Source organism: Zootoca vivipara, chromosome 1, assembly GCF_965207765.1.
Source record: "Zootoca vivipara chromosome 1, rZooViv2.hap1.1, whole genome shotgun sequence".
NCBI classification, from domain to species: domain Eukaryota; kingdom Metazoa; phylum Chordata; class Lepidosauria; order Squamata; family Lacertidae; genus Zootoca; species Zootoca vivipara.
In genome coordinates this window covers 19,009,967-19,028,899 of record NC_142582.1, presented here as the reverse complement: position 1 = coordinate 19,028,899, position 18,933 = coordinate 19,009,967, and the positions used below count along the sequence as shown (strand labels likewise).

Below are 18,933 nucleotides of genomic sequence, written 5' to 3'. Positions count from 1 at the left end.
CGCACTTTCCCATAGAATGTAATGCAAAAACGGAGTAATCCATTCCAGACTTTTAAAAACAACCCCTAAAACAGCAATTTAACATGAATTTTACTCTCTAACGAGACCATTGATCCATAAAATGAAAGCAATAATCAATGTAGTGTACAGTCATACCTCAGTTTAAGTACGCCTCGGTTTGAGTATTTTCAGTTTAAGTACTCCGTGGACCTATCTGGAACGGATTAATCCACTTTCCATTACTTTCAATGGGAAAGTTCGCTTCAGGTTAAGTACGCTTCAGGTTAAGTACGGACTTCCAGAACCAATTACACTCATACCTCGGGTTAAGTACGCTTCAGGTTGAGTACTTCGCGGAACCGTCTGGAACAGATTAATCCACTTTCCATTACTTTCAATTGGAAAGTTCGCTTCAGGTTAAGTACGCTTCAGGTTAATTACGCTGACTTGGTCGTGTCCACAGAATGGAAGATGGCAGGTTCCCCAAGGATGTGCTCTGCAAGGGAGCTGGCTTCAGGCACCAGGCCCATTGGCAGACCAACTCTGTGTTACAAAGATGTATGCAGACCAATTGTGTTTGTAAACCCAGGTACCACTGTATTATAAAATAAGTAAGATAGTATTGTGGATGATTAAAATTAAAATTTGTTCTTACCTGTAATGATGATAGTCCTTGTTTGGATGGGGGCTTTTATCCATTTCCGCACTCATCAATCAATCAATCAGTAGCTGTGCTGGGTTCTACACAGTCACAAAAACAAATTAACCAAAAAAGCCTCAAAAACAAAAACGCAAAATAGCAAAAACAAAAGTGCCAAACTTAATCCGTTCCAGAAGTCTGTTTGACTTCCAAAATGTCCAAAAACCAAGGCGCAGCTTCTGATTGGTGCAGATGCCCCGGAAACAATAGTCGACTGCAATAGACCTTCGGCTTCCGAAAAACATTCGAAAACCGGAACACTTACTTCCGGGTTTTCGGGGTTTGGGAACCAAGGCTTTGAGTACGAAGGCGTTTGAGAACCAAGGTACCACTGTATTCTCTTACAACTAGTATTCAGAGACAAACAACCTCTGACAGTGGAGGTAGAACATAGCTAGTAGTCACTGATAGTCTTATTCCCCATGAAGTTCTCTAATCCTCTCAATGCCATCCAAGATTCTTGCATTGCAGGGGATTGGACTGTATGGCTCTTGTGGTCCCTCCCAACTCAACACCTCTAAGGTTCTAAATTGGCTGCCATCACTATACGTTGTGGGAGCGCTTTCTTTTGTCTGCCCCAAATGCTCCAGTCTTCAGCTTCATTGGATGACACCAGTTCTCTCATACCTGTAAGAAAGGGAATCATAGAATTGTAGAGATGGAAGGGGCCACAAGGGTCATCTAAGTCCAGTCTCCTGCAGTGCAGGAAACTTTGGCCCAATGTGGGGCTCGAACCCACGACTCCGAGGTCAAGAGTCTCATGCTCTTACCAACTGAGCTATCCCAGGATCTACTTTCTTCACACCACACGTAACTTAATTGTGTACACCTCTGTCACGTTATCCCTTTACTCACTATTTTCTAAATTAAACCCCCCAAATATTGTAATCTTTCTAAAATTGGGATTTTGTTCCAGCGCTTTGATCACTTTGGTTGCCCTTTTCTGAAGCTTTTCCATCTCTACAGTATCCTTTTTGAGGTGAGGCAATCAGAACTATGCACAGTATAGTTTTACCACAGATTTGTATAACTGCATTGTGTTATTTGGCACTTTTGTTTTCGATCAGTTTCCTCATAATCCCAAGCATGGAGTTTACCTTTTGCACCGAGTCAGCATCTTCATAAAGCTATTCAAGGTCTCATTCCTGGCCAGTCACCATCAAGTCAGACCACATGTGAAATTATATGTGAAATTGGGGTCCCGTCCCCCAGTGCGCATCACTTTGTACTTTCTTACATTAAACTGCATTGATGTTAAAGATGCACTAGTTTAACATGATTGTTGTGAAATATATTATTAGCAATTCAAAATATATTTTAGTAGGATGAGGGCTGACATTTTTGGTGCACTAAAACAACACATTACAGTTCAGCACCTCTTGGGCTGCAGAAGACATTTACCCATTCCATTCTGTGCCTTTATGATATGGTATTTTGGGTTATTGTCATTTCCTGGTGAGTTATACAAGTTATATACTAAGGTAAAGGACCCCTGAACGGTTAAGTCCAGTCAAAGACGACTATGGGGTGCAGCACTCACCTCACTTTTCAGGCCGAGGGATCCAGCGTTTGTCCACAGACAGCTTTCCGGGTCATGTGGCCAGCAGGACTAAACCGCTTCTGGCGCAACAGGACACTGGGACAGAAGCCAGAGCACACAGAAATGTCATTTACCTTCCCATCACAGTAAAGGTAAAGGGACCCCTGACCATTAGGTCCAGTCATGGACAACTCTGGGGTTGTGGCGCTCATCTCGCATTATTGGCCGAGGGAGCCGGCGTACAGCTTCCAGGTCATGACAAAGCCGCTTCTGGCGAACCAGAGCAGCACACGGAAACGCCGTTTACCTTCCCGCTTGGAGCGGTACCTATTTATCTACTTGCACTTTGACGTGCTTTCGAACTGCTAGGTTGGCAGGAGCTGGGACAGAGCAACGGGAGCTCACTCCATCGCAGGGATTCGAACCGCCAACCTTCTGATTGGCAAGCCCTAGGCTCTGTGGTTTAACCCACAGTGCCACCTGTGTCCGCCCGTCGCAGTAGTACCTATTAATTTACTTGCACTGGTATGCTTTCAAGCTGCTAAGTTGGCAGAAGCTGGGACAGAGCAACAGGAGCTCACCCTGTCACGTGGATTCGAACCACCGACCTTCCGATTAGCAAGCCCAAGAGGCTCAGTGGTTTAGACCACAGCGTCACCCACTTCCCTGCAGTTATATACTAGTCCATGCCCACAAGTAATTTCTTGAAATGCTGCGCCAAATAACCCACCCAGTTATGAGAATCTCCAGATATATGTTATGTATTCCAGTCCCCTTGAATTAGAGAGGTTGTATGTCAGTTTTGAAATTTTTTTTACTTTAGTGTTCTTTATTTGTTTTCCTGCCATAAATAAGTCCTGCACCAATCTGGGGTATCTTGACAAATTGATTTGAGCTGTTCACTCAGAAAAGGGAACGATGCAGACCTTAAACATACAAAACTATTTTAGATTTCCAGAGACATCTTCATTATACTGTGTTTTACTTGTGAAAAATATCTAAAGACTTAGAGGTTTTTAAACCACTGCTCCCCCCGACCCACCCACCCCGACGCAGGTAAAGAAGAAAAGGTTGCTTACTTACCTGAAAAAGTGTAACAATTAGGGTAAAGATAATCACAAGCAGACTTTTTTTTATTAAAAAATATAATTAAAATGCCTGTCTTTTGAAGCCCAAGCTCAATATTCTTGAAAGCACGGTGTTCGAAGGCTGAGGTTTCATTCTCTCAAGCTTCAATGGAGTTAGAAAGGGGAATTGTTCTAAGCAGCGCAACACACAGAGGTCATTGTTTTGAGTGATTTCTCACAGGAGGGAAGGGAAGAACAAAGTATGTTTGAGCAACTTCACCTCATTAAATCAGCTCAGCAAGTTGCTGGATAATGGACACTGGATGGTGGTTTTGATGTCTGTCCACATCGAGTCCCTACTAGCACTGCTGCCCGTGATTGTCATTCATGGTGAGTTGTACTGGAGAGAGCAACTAGGAATGGGTCACAATGAGATAAAATTAAAGCAATTCACTTTCCTGTGGGCAGGAAGGAGTGGTGGACATAATATGCCGACTATGAATCACAGAGCGAGACAGACAGACGGATGGATGGATAGATGGACAGACAGGCAGAAGAGTGGGAGAGAATAGTGAGACAAATTCAGGTCATAAATAGTTGGGGTTTTATAGTGTGATCAGGGCTGTTGCTCAGCTGAAGAAATCCATGTTCATTAATTATAGTAGCAGACTAATTGACTTGCTTTGCATACAGTTGTATATAAGTAAAAGCAGTAGTTTGGAAACAGGGAAAAAAAGAAAGAATAGTGAACATTTTAGGTTAATATTCAACTAAAGGGAAAGCGTTAAAATTAAGGGCATGGTGGTTTTATTTAGAAAATGCAAGGGCACCAGCATATCTAGCTAGTTTGTTAGAAATTAAATGGTTTATATCTGTAGTATCCAAATGTCCACCCCCTGACCACTTGAAAATTGCTGAGGGTCTTTGGTAGACCACTTAATGATCCCCCCCACCTGTTGCAGCAATTGTAATGCGCTGTGCTGCATCCTGTATGATTTTTAATTGTGTTTTCATTGCTTCTTGGTAACCCCAGGGTTACAGGAGTTAGTTATTCTAATATTATTTCACCAGAACGAGAGACGGCAGTGCATTGGCACTGAAGTCCAGTAGTTTGTAGCATTTTTATACAGACTGCTGTTATTTTTTAATAGCACATCAGAGTTCAGTCATATTATTATATTGCGTGCACCCCAATCTCGGAGCAGTAAGAGATTTCAGGGTTTGGTTTCCTTGGAATATAGGTGACTGAAAACAGTGGGGTCTTTGGGACATATAGTTTTATTTACACACACGCAACACAGGCCACATGTAAGATGGAAGCGTTCACAGCACTAACACCCCAACAGATCTTGCTCTGGGGTGAAGGGATCCATAGCAGGGTGTCCTGGTGCCAAAACCGCATGAACCTAGACAGGATTGGTCCCTGACCTATTGTCCTACATTCAGGGTGACATCAGCTCAAGCAGGTGAGGAGAAAGACCTGTTCCCTTCTTCTTCTGTGCACCTATACTTGGTCATCTTTCTAGACAGAGGTACAATGGCTAGGGCCATTAGCTTAATAAAGAGACTGACTGGATCACTTCAGGAGTTCCTCTTGCTTAAAGAATTCTGTCTTAAAGATATCAATCCACATACTTGGAGGGGATCCAGACTATCCCACCAATCCTATACCTGTAACAACATTTCAGCTTCTAGGATCAAGCTCTGCTTCTGCCTCCCATTGCCACCGACCTATTGAAAACAAGCTATTTTGGCAACATGGTGGTACAGTGGAACCTTGGTTCTAGAACCTCGCCATTGATGAACGTTTCAGAAACCGAACGCTGAAAGCCCGGAAGTAACTGCTTCGGTTTTCAAAGGATTTTCGGAAGCCGAACATGCTACGCGGCTTCCATTTTGAGTTTTCCTATTGAATTGAGGCTTCCGCTTTCAGTTTTTCGTTTTCAAACGTTTTGGAAATCTAACAGTCTTTCGGAACGGATTACGTTCGGAAACCAAGGTTCCACTGTACAGCTGTAAGAGCATCACACTAGCAACAAAACCAGGTAACTGATCTTTCTGGTATCTCTTTCAAATTTCAATTGTTGACTGAATGAAAGCAACAGAATATTACCTATGCACATGTATGTTCACTAACTAGGAACACTACAAAACATAGTTGTTTTATTATTATTTATATACCACCCTATACCCAGAGGTCTCAGGGCGGTTCACAGAACAAAATAAAAATATAAAACCACAAAATATATAATCAAAATATAAACCCAAAACATTCTCCCACCCAGTAAAGTGTGATGGAGTGTGGTGGAGTCTCCTTCTTTGGAGGTCTTTAAGCGGAGGCTTGACAGCCATCTGTCAGGAACGCTTTGATGGTGTTTCCTGCTTGGCAGGGGGTGGACTGGATGGCCCTTGTGGTCTCTTCCAACTCTATGATTCTATGAAAATAGGAAGATTCGCATGGCAAGAAAGCACTGGCACACCCACACCGAACATTTAAAGTGCATGGCTCCCCCCCCCCCCAAATAATAATAATGGGAACTGTAGTTTACCCATATAGAGCTACACTTTCTAGCACTCTTAACAAACTACAGTTCCCATGATTCTTGGAGTAGAGTCATGTGCTTTAAATGTGTCTTAAATGTATGGGGTGCATGTGACCTGGGCACAGGTTTCCCACACTACCGTAATGGGAAATAGATCATACCTACACACAGTCAGGGGTGACCAAAAGCGAAGGAAAACTGAGCTACTGTGCCTTAAATACAGTAAAGGGGATTTACTGCATGCAACATTTCTGACCTTTACAACGAATGGGGAGCCTATGGTATTCCAGATGTTATTGAATGACCATTGGCCATGCTAAGTGGGGATGATGGGAGATTACTGTTGTTGTTATTATTGTCCGAAATCGTCTGGAGAGTCACAGATTTCTCATCTTGTAAGCATGGCAAATGGCAGCTTCTGAATTTCCTCTTCTGCATAATTATTAGAGTCACAAGACCTCATCCTTCTTTGTTTCTGGCCACCCTACATTTAAGCCTTGCTAAATGTACTGTAATAACGTATTTCCTTCGTACGTTTTCATGGCCTCAAGGGCTTTCAAGCGACTTAATGTGAATCCACAAATTAAAACTAGTTCTTAACTGGGTTTTTATTAAAAATATTTCCCCCAAAAAATGTATTGTCTCATGAAAATATGATTACTTCCCACTTTATTATTTCTCCTTTTCCTTTGCTGGAGTTGTTTTAAAGCATTTCCTCCCTCACCCCTCACTATTTATTTTTCTCCCTTTTGCTCAGTTTTCTTCTTGTTTTAACGGTGATTCCAACAGAGGATGGTGATTTCTAGCCAATCACTGCTGTACGATTGTTCAGTTTTAATAAGTGTGATCAATACCATCAGCTTTCCCCTTTAAATGCTAATGAATGCTTTAAGAGAGCAGATGTGGACACACAGTAGAGTGTAGATTAAAATTAGGCACAGAATTAAATTGCTTACAAACAGCAAAGGAATCCATTTGAACATTCTTAATAACCAACTGCAGCAAGCTGGTGAAGCCTCAGGACCGCTGTTAAAAAACAAAAACAAAAAACACAAACCCAACCCTCACAGATTCCGTATCAAAATGTGCAAAACATTCATAATTATACATGTTTTGATGCATTTGTATATGGAACTCCTAGGAACCTATTTTTCATGGCACCTGTTAACTTGGCTTGGCAGGTTCCAAGGTGAGAGAGGCCTGAGAGGAAGAGCAGCGAACCCAGAAGAATTAAGTGTATTAGCCTGGTCTCTTCTAATGGGGTGACGAAGGACATGGATACCTCTGATATACAGCTGTTCCTTCCGCCAGCCCTGCCCCAGCAAGTCCAGAGAGAACAACCCTGCTTTCAAGAATGTTTTAACAGTGGAAAATGAATTTCCAGCCGCGACAGTAGAATGGGCTGGCAGATTTGTCTGTAGCGCTTCAGAATACATAAACGGAATTCATAATCTGAAAAATGTGAAGCGAAAGAGCTGAGCTAGAACGTTTTGGGTCAACGTCCCCCGCACTAAGCCTTACACATTTTTATTTTAAATGTGGGGAAAACATTCAAAACTTGCATCCCCTTAGGTAGTTTGAAATGACATAGCTCAGCTGTTTGTCAGGTGGGAAAAGTGGCTAGCTGGAAGAATGGTCTAACGAAGGATGCCAACTGGACTCTAAATAAGAAATGATGAGGCTATGCGGGGAAATGATGATGACCGTATGCTTGGAACCGGAGCAGGAAACCTGATTTTAAGAAATTGAATTGAATTAAATTAAATTTGTTTGATTTGTAATAATTTGGGAAAATAATAAAAATAATTTGAAATGGCATAGTTCACTCTACCAATTTGGGATTCTTCTCTTATTTTGCTTCACGTATAGGCTAGCGCTGGGTACACACTAGCTGATTTGTAGCACACAAAAATGTAGCTTTCCTCAATCCATAAGCATTCGTGCTCATTCCCAACACACTGCTTCCAATCTAGATTGGTTTTAGATCCCATCATACATATTTGAAAACTCTCCCCTTGGTTAGGTAATCCACACCTTTCCCTCCCTTCACCTGCCCCAGGTGAATGAAGAAGGAAGTTATTACGATTCTGGTATAAACCATCTGCATTGTCATTGGGTGGATGTAGGTACAGCCACTCCATTGGCTTTCACTGTGAGCCAACACAGAATCCATCAGCAACGAGCTTTTATTTTTGGAAGAACAAGTTCCTCAAGAAGCACTTTTCAGGGGCAAAAAAATAAGCAACGGGTCTAGAGCGTGGGGGCTACATTGGAAAAACAAGGACAGTGGTACCACGGCTTGGCTCCCAAACAAATCGCCTCCTGAACACCACAAACCCAGAATAAGTGTTCTGGTTTGCGAACGTTTTTCAGAAGCCGAACGTCCGACACAACTCCCACGACTTCCAATTGAGTGCAAGAAGCTCCTGCAGCCAAGCAGAAGCCGTGCCTTGGTTTTTGAGCTGTTTCAGGAGTTGAACGGACTTCCAGAAACGGATTAAGTTCAAGAACCAAGGTACCACTGTACTCGCACTGAGGGTAGAACAAAATGCCGTGTGTACGCAGCCTCTAGGCCTCCATTTCCCTAACTTTTCAAATAAAAGTTTAGCCACATGATAAAGCTGCTTTCGTGGGATGCTGACCATGCAGAATCCCAAAGTCCTCCCCTCTCCTGTAACAACCCCAAAAGGTAGGTTAGTGGCTTGAAGTGTTGGCTAAACCTTTGCTTTTCTCCTTGCCCTCTAAGTAGCAGCCATCTGTGACAGAAAGCAGCTATCTTTGGCAACCCCTGCAGAGTATGTGCAACCCACTGCCATACATTGCCTTAACAAGGCTGTGCATGCTCAGTGGGAGAAGCAGGGAGCAGGCCCACTGCAGGCACTTATCTCATTAGCTCAGAACAGTTTGGATGATGCCTGTTGTCTCCTATTTGTAAAGCCCTAAACCCTTAAGGACAAGGTCAGAACAGAGGTTTCCCTTAAAGTTTTAAAGCAACTTACAGATTTCCACAGCGCTGCAAATTCCTTGTTCTGCTGGCATTTTCTATCTTATAAAGGGCTGCAAGTTTTTAAGTTCCTTATTGCCAATCTGAGAGAACCGCTGTGGGGCTGAGGTGACCCAGAAGTAGAGGCCGTTTCCATTCCAGCCAGGAAGACAAAACCCTAAAGACAAAACTTTGGAAGGATGGAGCTCTGTTTTAGTAATCTGATGACACTTAATGTAAAATTATATCATCTATGCAACATTTATGTACTGCAGTTTGACGTAGGGATAGCTTTATGCAGATAGTTCAGAGACCTCTGCAGACTAAAGGATGTTAAGAATCATACAAAATAAATACTTAAAATAGTTATACATGTGTGAATCTGTGCTGTGTGATTGAGAATTCTTGAATAAATGGAAGCAAGTCATTTCTGAAAACGTGGGCTCTGTGTTTTCCCCTCTTCTGATTCTGGGTTGCATTTATGGCCAGTAGGGCACACTATCTTACTGAGAGCTAGGAAGGTTTTGTATTCTTTTAAAAATCTTCTAGTGTATTGCAAGGAGGGGGGGCGGGGAACAGATCTGGGTAATAAGGAGTAACTGCTTCACATATACGTACCACTTCAAAATCAAAAGATTTGAAAACAAACCCTCAAGCCATTTCCTTTTCATAACGGACCGATGCGGTTGAATATGCTAAGCTTTGTTTTCTGTTTATACAGAGTTTGAAATGTCATTGCCAAAGCCAACAAGAAACATTGTCCAAGCCAAAGCATGTTTACTCAGACAAAAGTAACATTTAATGCAGTGGGACTTACTTTTGTGTTCAGGGCCACAGCCTTAGAAGACAAACCCCTCCCCAAAGGTACCTCAGTAGAGTTACAGCATGTATTAACAGTAGTTTACAAGGCTGGGTACAATTAAAATGCAATTAATAAAAAATATTTGCCATATGTTAATAAATAAGTCACACCAAAAAAATAAAAAAATAAAAGCGATCAAGGCTATTTTTTCCTATTTTTTTTGCTCTTCTCTGCAGAATATACAGTACTAAATTATTTCATGATCGTAAGAATTAGTCCAAAGGAAATATGTGGGGACTGCATCTTTAAATGGAGGACTGGGGTTCCCCCATCACCAGAGAGGAGCCCAGAGGTGCCTGGGTAGGGTGCAGGGAGCAGATCGGGAGAAACAAACTCAACAGGACAGGTTACAGGTAGGTAGCCGTGTTGGTCTGGATCAAAGTAAAATAAAAAAAATTCCTTCAGTAGCACCTTAAAGACCAACTAAGTTTTTATTTTGGTATGAGCTTTCATGTGCATGCACACGAACAGGACAGGATATTGTAATGAGAGCTGCATAAGTAAGGAAAGGATAACCTTCCCAGTCACATTTTTTTCAGCCATTGTTACAGGTGGAAGGCAGTTGTGTTTTGTGGACCTATCCCCACAGGATTAGACTGAAACTATGGTGATTACTTAATTTAACACTTGTGGAAGTATTAAGTTAAAATCATGAGCACCCAACTGGAAGCAAAGAGAACTTGCAGCATGTGAATATTCACCATGCAGACAATAGCATCATATTCACCAGGCTGCGGTGAGTAGAAACCCCATTTGATCTCTACGAGAGGTAGTGTATTCATGTTCAATAGTGCTAGTCTCACATTCATTGTCAGGTGAATCTTTAAAAACACACACACCCCACTTTTCTCTGTAGAAACCAAATGTCCAAACGAATAAAATAAAACCTATTTCTCAAAAAACATCAATGGACTTTCTTCTGGCCGGTTCCAGTTCCTTTTGACTTCTCTTCTCTTTGTTTGCCAACGATATGCCGATGAGACTTTTTCGAATAATCAACTTTTGTCCATCCACCTTCACCAACTTTGCTTCCCTCTTCCTCTTCTATTTTGGGTTTGCTTTCCGTTTTCAAGGGCATCCCTGGTATCAACTTGGGCTGCTGCAGGTAATGAGGAGACTTCCTGTCATGTGACCTCGATGAGTGTTGACTGTACGTTGGCTGGGAATGCCTGCGGAATTTCTCTGGGTTCCTAGCAGCCGCCTGAGCACCTCCTGAACTCCTTGCAAAGCGCCTCCCGCTTCCTGACACACTACGAGAGTCGCCGCTGTGGTAGCTGTGCCTGCTTTTAGCTTTGGACCTGTCTCTTTCCGAAGGGCTATCCGAAGCTGCACTGGAGGTGCTGCTTCCCATTGAGTTCAAATGCAGCGATGATAAATACGGCGTCGGAGACGAGCCTCTCGACTGACTCAGAGAAGTGATCTGATAGGTTACAGGAACCTGGGTCCGCCTCACAGCGGCAGCGTAGGTGCCTTGGTTCTGAAGGTACGGCAAAAAACCATTAGGGCTGTGAGGGCGAGAACGCTGGAGAGAAGGGCTGCTGGTCACTCGGCGTAGTTTCAGCGCATTCATCCATTGGGCATCAATACCTGGAAGAAAAACAGAGGGCATCAATTTTGAATTCTAGGTTTTTGCTTCGGAGGAAGCACCAAAAGTAAGGGCTGTCCATGACTTCGCAGAGTTGGCACTGTCTTGTAATCTGTGGGCTGTCTGGCCATGTCACAGTCTGACCGGCAGGACAGTTCGTTTGCAGGTCACAAAGAGAAAGAGAGAGATGTTTAGCTCACTTGCAGTTAGTTTCTTTATTAAGGGAAGCAAAACAAAGAATTTACAGAGATTTCTAATGGGTAAAACTGTCTAAATGAATACGTTGTTTGGACTGGCTTGCAGCCCCTCCTTAGCACTCCCTAGCAATCGGTATCAGGCCCCTCTCTCTGTGATTGTTTGTTACGGTAACCTACATGGGACTCCCTGTGTGTCTGCCTGGCTTGCTGTTCGGCGACAGGCAACAGACACCTCGTTCTAGGAGTAGAAGGGGGAGGCAGGCTGTCACTAGAGAAGCTGTCAGAGGGCAGGGTCTTTCCCCTCTCTATCATCGCTGCCTCTGCCTACATCCAAACGAGGAACCTCATCCTCCCGTCCTGTGCTGGGGAACCTGTCTGCTCCCATCTCTTCGCTATCCCTCAAGCCCCCTGCTTCCAGCACTTCCCAGCTTGTCCACGCCTGTGTCCACCACCAATCGCCAGGTTCGAAATCCTCTTCCTCTGCATCTTCCCTGTGGAGCTCTTGGTTGGGCAGATTCCACCACTCTTCCTCATCCAGCTACTCCCTGACAGGCCATCAATCAGCCCTTTTCTTATAGCAGGGCTGCCAATGTGCTTGGGGAGCTGTTAGCCCTTTTCCTTCCAAGGAGATTGCAGTCACTGGATAATGTCGACGCATGTGTTGAGAACACTCTTAGGAAGTTGGTTCTTCTGGTAGGATTCAGCATTCAAAGACATGACCTCCACTGCTCAAACAATTCTAATTGTTTATAACTGTGCAATGCCCGACTATGCAACCCTTGAATTAGGCAGATCCTCCTATATATAAATTAGTAGATACAGCCGTACACTAAAACACACGACTAAACAGGACACACTTATTTTTTTAAAGCTCTTTGGCCTTTATTCATTGACTTGACAGACTTCTAGCTGTTCGTACTATCTGCGGTTAAGCTTTTGTCCATTGAAATAAGCTACAAAGCTGGTATGTCAGGAAAGCTCTGATCTAATGGATGCTGGAAAACAACTGCAAAGCTCTTAGTAAGTGTGAATATGAGACACATTTCTCTGAGAAAAGGGCATTTTAGAGAAATGCCTTCCTTTTTTGCTGGGTGAATGAGATGAGGTAAATGTCCTTCCTTCAACACTCTGCATCATTAAACTTACTGGAATTGGATCTGCTCCGAGGGTTGCCTTCTGAGTTTGGGAGCGAAGTCTGTATTTTAAGCTGTATTGACTTCACCTCATCTTGAAGCTTCACTTTACTCCATTCCACTGGCTGGATATGTCTGGTGGATTTCGGAGTTCTGACATCGCTCTGTTCAACAAGATATTCAGAAGCAAAAAAAAATTAAAGAGCCTCAACACAGTCATGCAGTGTTTGTCCAGACACTGAACTTAGGATTGTGACATTGATGATACCATAAATCCTCATGCTGAGTTTGTTTAATATCCTCTTTTAGTTTGGCCGCAAAGAATTTTTTTCAGTTGTGCAACCAATCTGGCGGCAAATTATGCTTTCTGGTCCCCACCCCCCACCCCCGCCCAAAATAGTGTACTGAACAAGGGCAAGATTTTAATGGCTGCCTTTTAACAGAACCGTTTAGTAATTATGAGATCATGTAGTGCTTCAAGTAAATAATCTTTTCTGCCAGAAGAGGTAGGCACTAAGGAGGTATTGTTGCCGAGGTTCCCTTATGGTAGCTTGCCTATAGTGGCTAGCTCTTTAATCCTGCTGTCAGGCTCTGAGACCTGTGAGGAGCTACAGTCTGAAAGGAACCTAGGGTTATTCTTCCTGTTAATAGAAAGCTACTGTTCTTCACTTCTGAGGCAGGCGAGGTCCAGAATTTTCCTATATCGCTCTCTCACTGCTTGAATGCATGCCACAGGACAGAGCTGAAATTTCAATTATTAGCCTCAGTGTGAAATATCCCATTGGTCTTTATGAAACAATTTTTTTTTGCAAGTATCCAAAAATCTACTCATACAAAGGCTAATTTCCATCCTATTATACATAGCTAAATTGCTTCTAGATTTTATTTTATGTTTTCCCTCTTGCCCTTTCCCTTCTCCTGTTGTTCCTCTGCTCTGCTAATTAGCGTTTTGCCAAAAAGGTAAGAAAGATTGTCTGTTCAACAAACACCACCTACACCGACCATTACTCAAAAGGAAGAAGAAGAAAAAGGTATATACATATATATATACACTTAAGGGAGCCAGCTATCCCAGCTAGGAGTCTGGGTGTGATTTCTGAAGATGGCATTCAAATTTGTATGAGAAGTTGTTTAAAATTAATTACAGTATTTGGCGTTGACTACAGTGGGCAAGAAAGTTAAGGCATGTCAACTCCTTATTCTGAAACCCTACTGGCAGAAGTAGTGCGTTGGCTCCCCCCCCCCCCAACAACAACAACAACACTTACTTCATAAGTAACTAAACATTCCACAGTCTGACCGTCTTCTATTCCCACAATCCATTTCTCCATTACAAATGGTGGCTGCAAAATAAAAATATATGAAAGAAACGTTTTTGTTTTCTGCCTCATTGTGTGAATCAACTTCTATGCATCCATCCCCTGTCCTTCAGAAAGAGTGAAAACAAGCAAACACAGAAACCGTGTCAAATGACTAAATAAATACGAAAGTACAAATCTTAGCACACAATGTCTTGTTTGGCCTGCATGTCTTCTGTGATTTATTTTCATGTTTAGGCATTTCATTTTTTGTCACGCTTTTATTGTTTTCTATGCAACCAACTGACAAATTCACTTCATACTGTATACTCATTGCTGGTTAGAAGTTTAGTCATAGGCCCTTGAAAATAAGTTTACAGTAATACCTCTGCAGACATCCGCCTCGTCTAGCGTCCATTTCAGCAAACGTCTGCGGCAAACCCAGAAGTACTGGAATGGGTTACTTCCGGGTTTGCCACTCGTCAAACTCGCGCTTGCCCTGTGTCCTTTTCGGCTAGTGGCCGGGGCTCCGGAACGGTTCCCGGTTGCAAAACAAGATACGACTGTACCAGGCTGCAGAAAACCCGCTTGGACTACTGCAATGCGCTCTACGTGGGGGTACCTTTGAAGGTAACACGGAAACTACAATTAATCAAGAATGCGGCAGCTAGACTGGTGACTGAGAGCAGCTGCCGAGACCATATAACACTGGTCCTGAAAGACCTACATTGGTTCCCAGTACATTTCCAAGCACAATTCAAAGTGTTGGTGCTGACTTTAGAGCCCTAAATGGCCTCAGCCCAGTATACCTGAAGGAGCGTCTCCACCACCATCATTCAGCCCAGACACTGAGGTCCAGCTCCAAGGGCCTTCTGTCAGTTCCCACACCGTGAGAATTGAGGTTACAGGGAACTAGGCAGAGGGCCTTTTCGGTAGTGGCGCCCGCCCTGTGGAACACTCTGCCATCAAATGTCAAGGAAATAAACAACTACCTGACTTTTGGAAGACATCTGAAGGCAGCCCTGTTTAGGGAAGCTTTTAATGTTTGATGTTTTATTGTATTCTGCTGGGAGCCACCCAGAGTGACTGGGGAAACCCAGCCAGATGGACGGGGTATAAATAAATAATTTATTATTATTCTTATTATTCTTATTAAACGGCCTCAGTCCAGTATACCTGAAGGAGCGTCTCCTCCCCCATTGTTCTGCCCGGACACTGAGGTCCAGCGCCGAGGGCCTTCTGGCAGTTCCCTCGCTACGAGAAGCCAAGTTACAGGGAACCAGGCAGAGGGCCTTCTCGGTAGTGGCACCCACCCTGTGGAATGCCCTCCCACCAGAGGTCAAAGAGAATAACAATTACCAGACCTTTAGAAGACATCTCAAGGCAGCCCTGTTTAGGGAAGCTTTTAATGTTTGATGGATTTCTGTATTTAAATATTTTGTTGGAAGCCGCCCAGAGTGGCTGGGGGAACCCGGCCAGATGGGCGGGGTATAAATAAATTATTATTATTATTATTATTATTATTATTATTATTACTACTACTACTATTATTATTACTATTACTATTATGAATGAGCTCTAATACAAAGGCTTGGGGTCCAGACTTGCCCAAGCAAAAGGCCACTTGTGCAGCTGGGCTTTTCCCCACCCCTCCTGTTACTGCAGACCCCTTCTCCTGACAGGCTACATCTTACACCCTTTTCAGAATACCCAACAGGATTTCAAGCAATGATCACAACAACCTTTCTCAACCTAGTGCCTTCCAGAGGTTTTGGATTACAGCTCACATCAGCCCCAGCTAGCACAGCCAACAGTCAGGGATGATGGGAGTTGTAGTCAAAAATATCAAGAGGGCACGAGGTTGAGGAAGGCTGGAAGAGAACATACTCGATAGCAGGTTGAGTCTAGGGTTACTTCCACACCAGGCACTTAGGGTGGAATTGCCATTCTTCAATCACTCCCTGTTTTTATGGGACATCCATAGAATTCCATAAACCACTCAATTGTCACCCTGTATTTTCCTGCAGTTCTTCTGTCTTTGAACGAAACAAATAAAATTTAAAGATAACACCCTTTCCTAATCATTTTTCCCCTGAAGAAGCATTTTAGCATTAGTTTAAAGATTGGGTTTAAAAAACAAACAGGCTGATAATACCGGTATGAAAGGAACATACAGGAAAAACAGTGCAATTGTGTGGAAAACCAGTTCTTTGTAGTTCCAAGTGGAAAAGCCATTATTATTAGCGCTAGGAATCCCCTGTTCAGAAGCAGTTTTCCTAGAATTGCACATTTCTACCATGAATCTGCTGTGGGTTTTTTCCTTCATAAAATGGAAGGAGGCTTGCCAAACCTCATAAATCCTGGTGATTATAGGCCTGGTTCAAGACACCTTCCCACTGAATATGCCTGTTTTATTTCCCCATTTTAATAACATAAATTGCTGCCAAAGGGCAACACTTTATTTTTCCAGCGCACCTTGATGAACACTCTTCTCATTTAGAACTTGTCTGTACATTGTCTGATGTATGATTTACCTTGTTACGGAACCAAGAAATTGCACACTTTAATTGTAATATCTTAAGCGTGCCATCGCTTTCTTATTACCATGACTGAAAAGGTAATGTTAACAGAAAGGAGAAATAAATCTATTGTGATACAAATGTGGGAAGGGGGTGGGGGGTCTTTAAAAGCTGCCTGCAGAATGAGTTTCCATAGGCACAAAAGTCTGCCGCTGTGGTATTTTAATACCTTTGTTCGAGATCTAGGCAATCATGAAAGCTTCAAGCCCGTAAACAGAACCTTACCTTTGTCATCTTTAAAATCTCTGTGTCAGGTAAGTTAGTGTTAAATGTCACATCTTTTATGTAAGTTATTGCGATCTCATCCCCATCCATTTCCATGTACATCTTCCATTTACAGTCCTGGCACGGAAAGAAAATACAGAATATCAAAACTGGACACTGGGGCAATTGTGACTTTTTGTTGTCTCCAAGCAAAGAACAAAACAAAACCCAATAAATTAATCGATTTTATATTATCTTAGGAACTGAAGCATCCAAACACCATTTTAATGTGTAATAATCCTTACTTGTCATCAAGAGGGGTTCTTAAATGGGTTTGGGGATGCGCCTTGTCCCCAAACAACACCAGAAGGTTTAATCTGAAATTCCTACCACAGGATAAAAAAAACCTGCTTTTCAGCAATTTAAAATTTAAACAGTTTGCCTTTCCCACAGCAGTGCAAAGGGCCGCAGTGAAATCTTTTAAATAAAATTCATCCTTCCGAATATGCTTCGTTTCTATATGTACATATAGCTTTAGCTGGCTCACAGCAAGGAAGAAAATGTGATGGCATGCAGGAAACAAACAAGTGTCCAGAGAACAAAACTTAAGAACTTTTGTTCCATATATATGACAGCCTTTCTCAGCCTGGTGTCCTCCAGCTGTTACTCAGTTCCCATCAGGTTCTGCCACAACAGGTATGCCCGTAGAGCACACAGGCGACAATTATTCACACAATTAATATGTCCAGAGAACAAAACTTAAGAACTTTTGTTCCATATATATGACAGCCTTTCTCAGCCTGGTGTCCTCCAGCTGTTACTCAGTTCCCATCAGGTTCTGCCACAACAGGTATGCCCGTAGAGCACACAGGCGACAATTATTCACACAATTAATATTCTTGGTTCAAAAACATTTTTTCACCATTTATCAACTTTGTGTGAATAAGACAACTACTTACAAAGTGCCATGAAAACTTATAAGCTATCTGAAAGGATCAGAGAAGCCATTTGAGCTACGCACATTCAACAGGTGGCCTGTTATTTTGGGAGCAAGTGCTGAGGACCGTTTTAATAAGCAGTCTAGGAAAATTCATAGATTAACAGCAAATGGCCCTAAAACAAGGAATTTCAAATTATTTTCCAATTCTCATTAAGTCTTTATTCATGATTCCATTTCCCAGGAAGGCATCACAGAGTGATTAGCAACAACAACAACAACAAAATCAAGAATTAAAAGAATTTCAAATCCGGCAGAGATAAAAAAAAATCTTCCCTTCCTTCCTCTTGGCTGTTCAGGGCAACATACATTGGCCGTTCCACATTTTATCCCTATCACACAAGGATGAGGAGAATGGCTCAGCCACCCAAGGTGTTTCACCAATAGCCCACCCTGTGTTCATTCACATTTTACAGAGAAGTCAGACAAGTAATTGTAGTCCACTGTTTTCTACGTTGATACCTCGTGTTTTTAAAGAATGATTAATAAAGAAGAAAAAGAAGAAGGGGGGAAACCAGGGAGTTGCCACACCAGCAATCTAATGTGGCCAAGGCCTTTGTGCCTTTCGTTACATTGTGCATCATTCAGGCTTTTGGGGGGGGGGGCTTTTGTGCCTTTAATTACATTTTATTGCCTGTTTTCTGCTGATGGTGGAAGTAGGTATTAATGACGACTCAGTTAGGACTGACATTGGGGGAAATAGTTTCTTCAGCATTACTCCTTCAGCTGTGATCAACAGGAAGCAATGAAATGAAAAGAAGAAGGAAAGAGGAACCTTTTAATCAACATTAGGAAGGACTTGCGAGAAAATATTACAGAAGGGTCTTGGCCACTGGGAAGGCCATTGATATAGCACTGTATTAAAAGCTGTGGGTAACAAATGTTTTAAACCTGCTTCCAGCTAATTATAGAAAAGCAACCCCTTAGCATCACTAAAGGGTTCTAGCATGGATTCGAACCTAAATGTCCTTAGTCCAAGCATCCCCAAACTGCGGCCCTCCAGATGTTTTGGCCTACAACTCCCATGATCCCTAGCTAACAGGGCCAGTGGTCGGGGAAGATGGGAATTGTAGTCCAAAACATCTGGAGGGCCGAAGTTTGGGGATGCCTGCCTTAGTCCAAGTCCTACAACCACCACACCAAACCTGCTCTTTTTGTGCACAGTACAGCAAAGAAAAACAGGACATGGAGAATAATTCTTTACTATATATACTTAACAAATGCTTAAACGGCAATCAAAAGACA

The 18,933-nt window shown here is 42.7% G+C and overlaps 1 protein-coding gene across 3 annotated transcripts in view; it reads right to left on the bottom strand.

Moving 5' to 3' along the window:
* Positions 1-9,609: 9,609 nt before the first annotated feature.
* The window catches only part of MAP3K20 (mitogen-activated protein kinase kinase kinase 20), a 109,926-nt gene continuing 100,602 nt past the window's right edge, over positions 9,610-18,933 (bottom strand). For all 3 annotated transcript variants that reach the window (XM_088659096.1, XM_088659037.1, XM_088659065.1), the window contains 4 exons: positions 16,713-16,829; positions 13,879-13,953; positions 12,624-12,774; positions 9,610-11,282 (listed from right to left, as the gene is read on the bottom strand). In XM_088659096.1, coding sequence (XP_088515222.1) covers positions 10,600-11,282; positions 12,624-12,774; positions 13,879-13,953; positions 16,713-16,829 — 1,026 coding nt within the window. In that variant the 3' untranslated portion in view covers positions 9,610-10,599. The remainder of the gene's footprint in view (positions 11,283-12,623; positions 12,775-13,878; positions 13,954-16,712; positions 16,830-18,933) is intronic.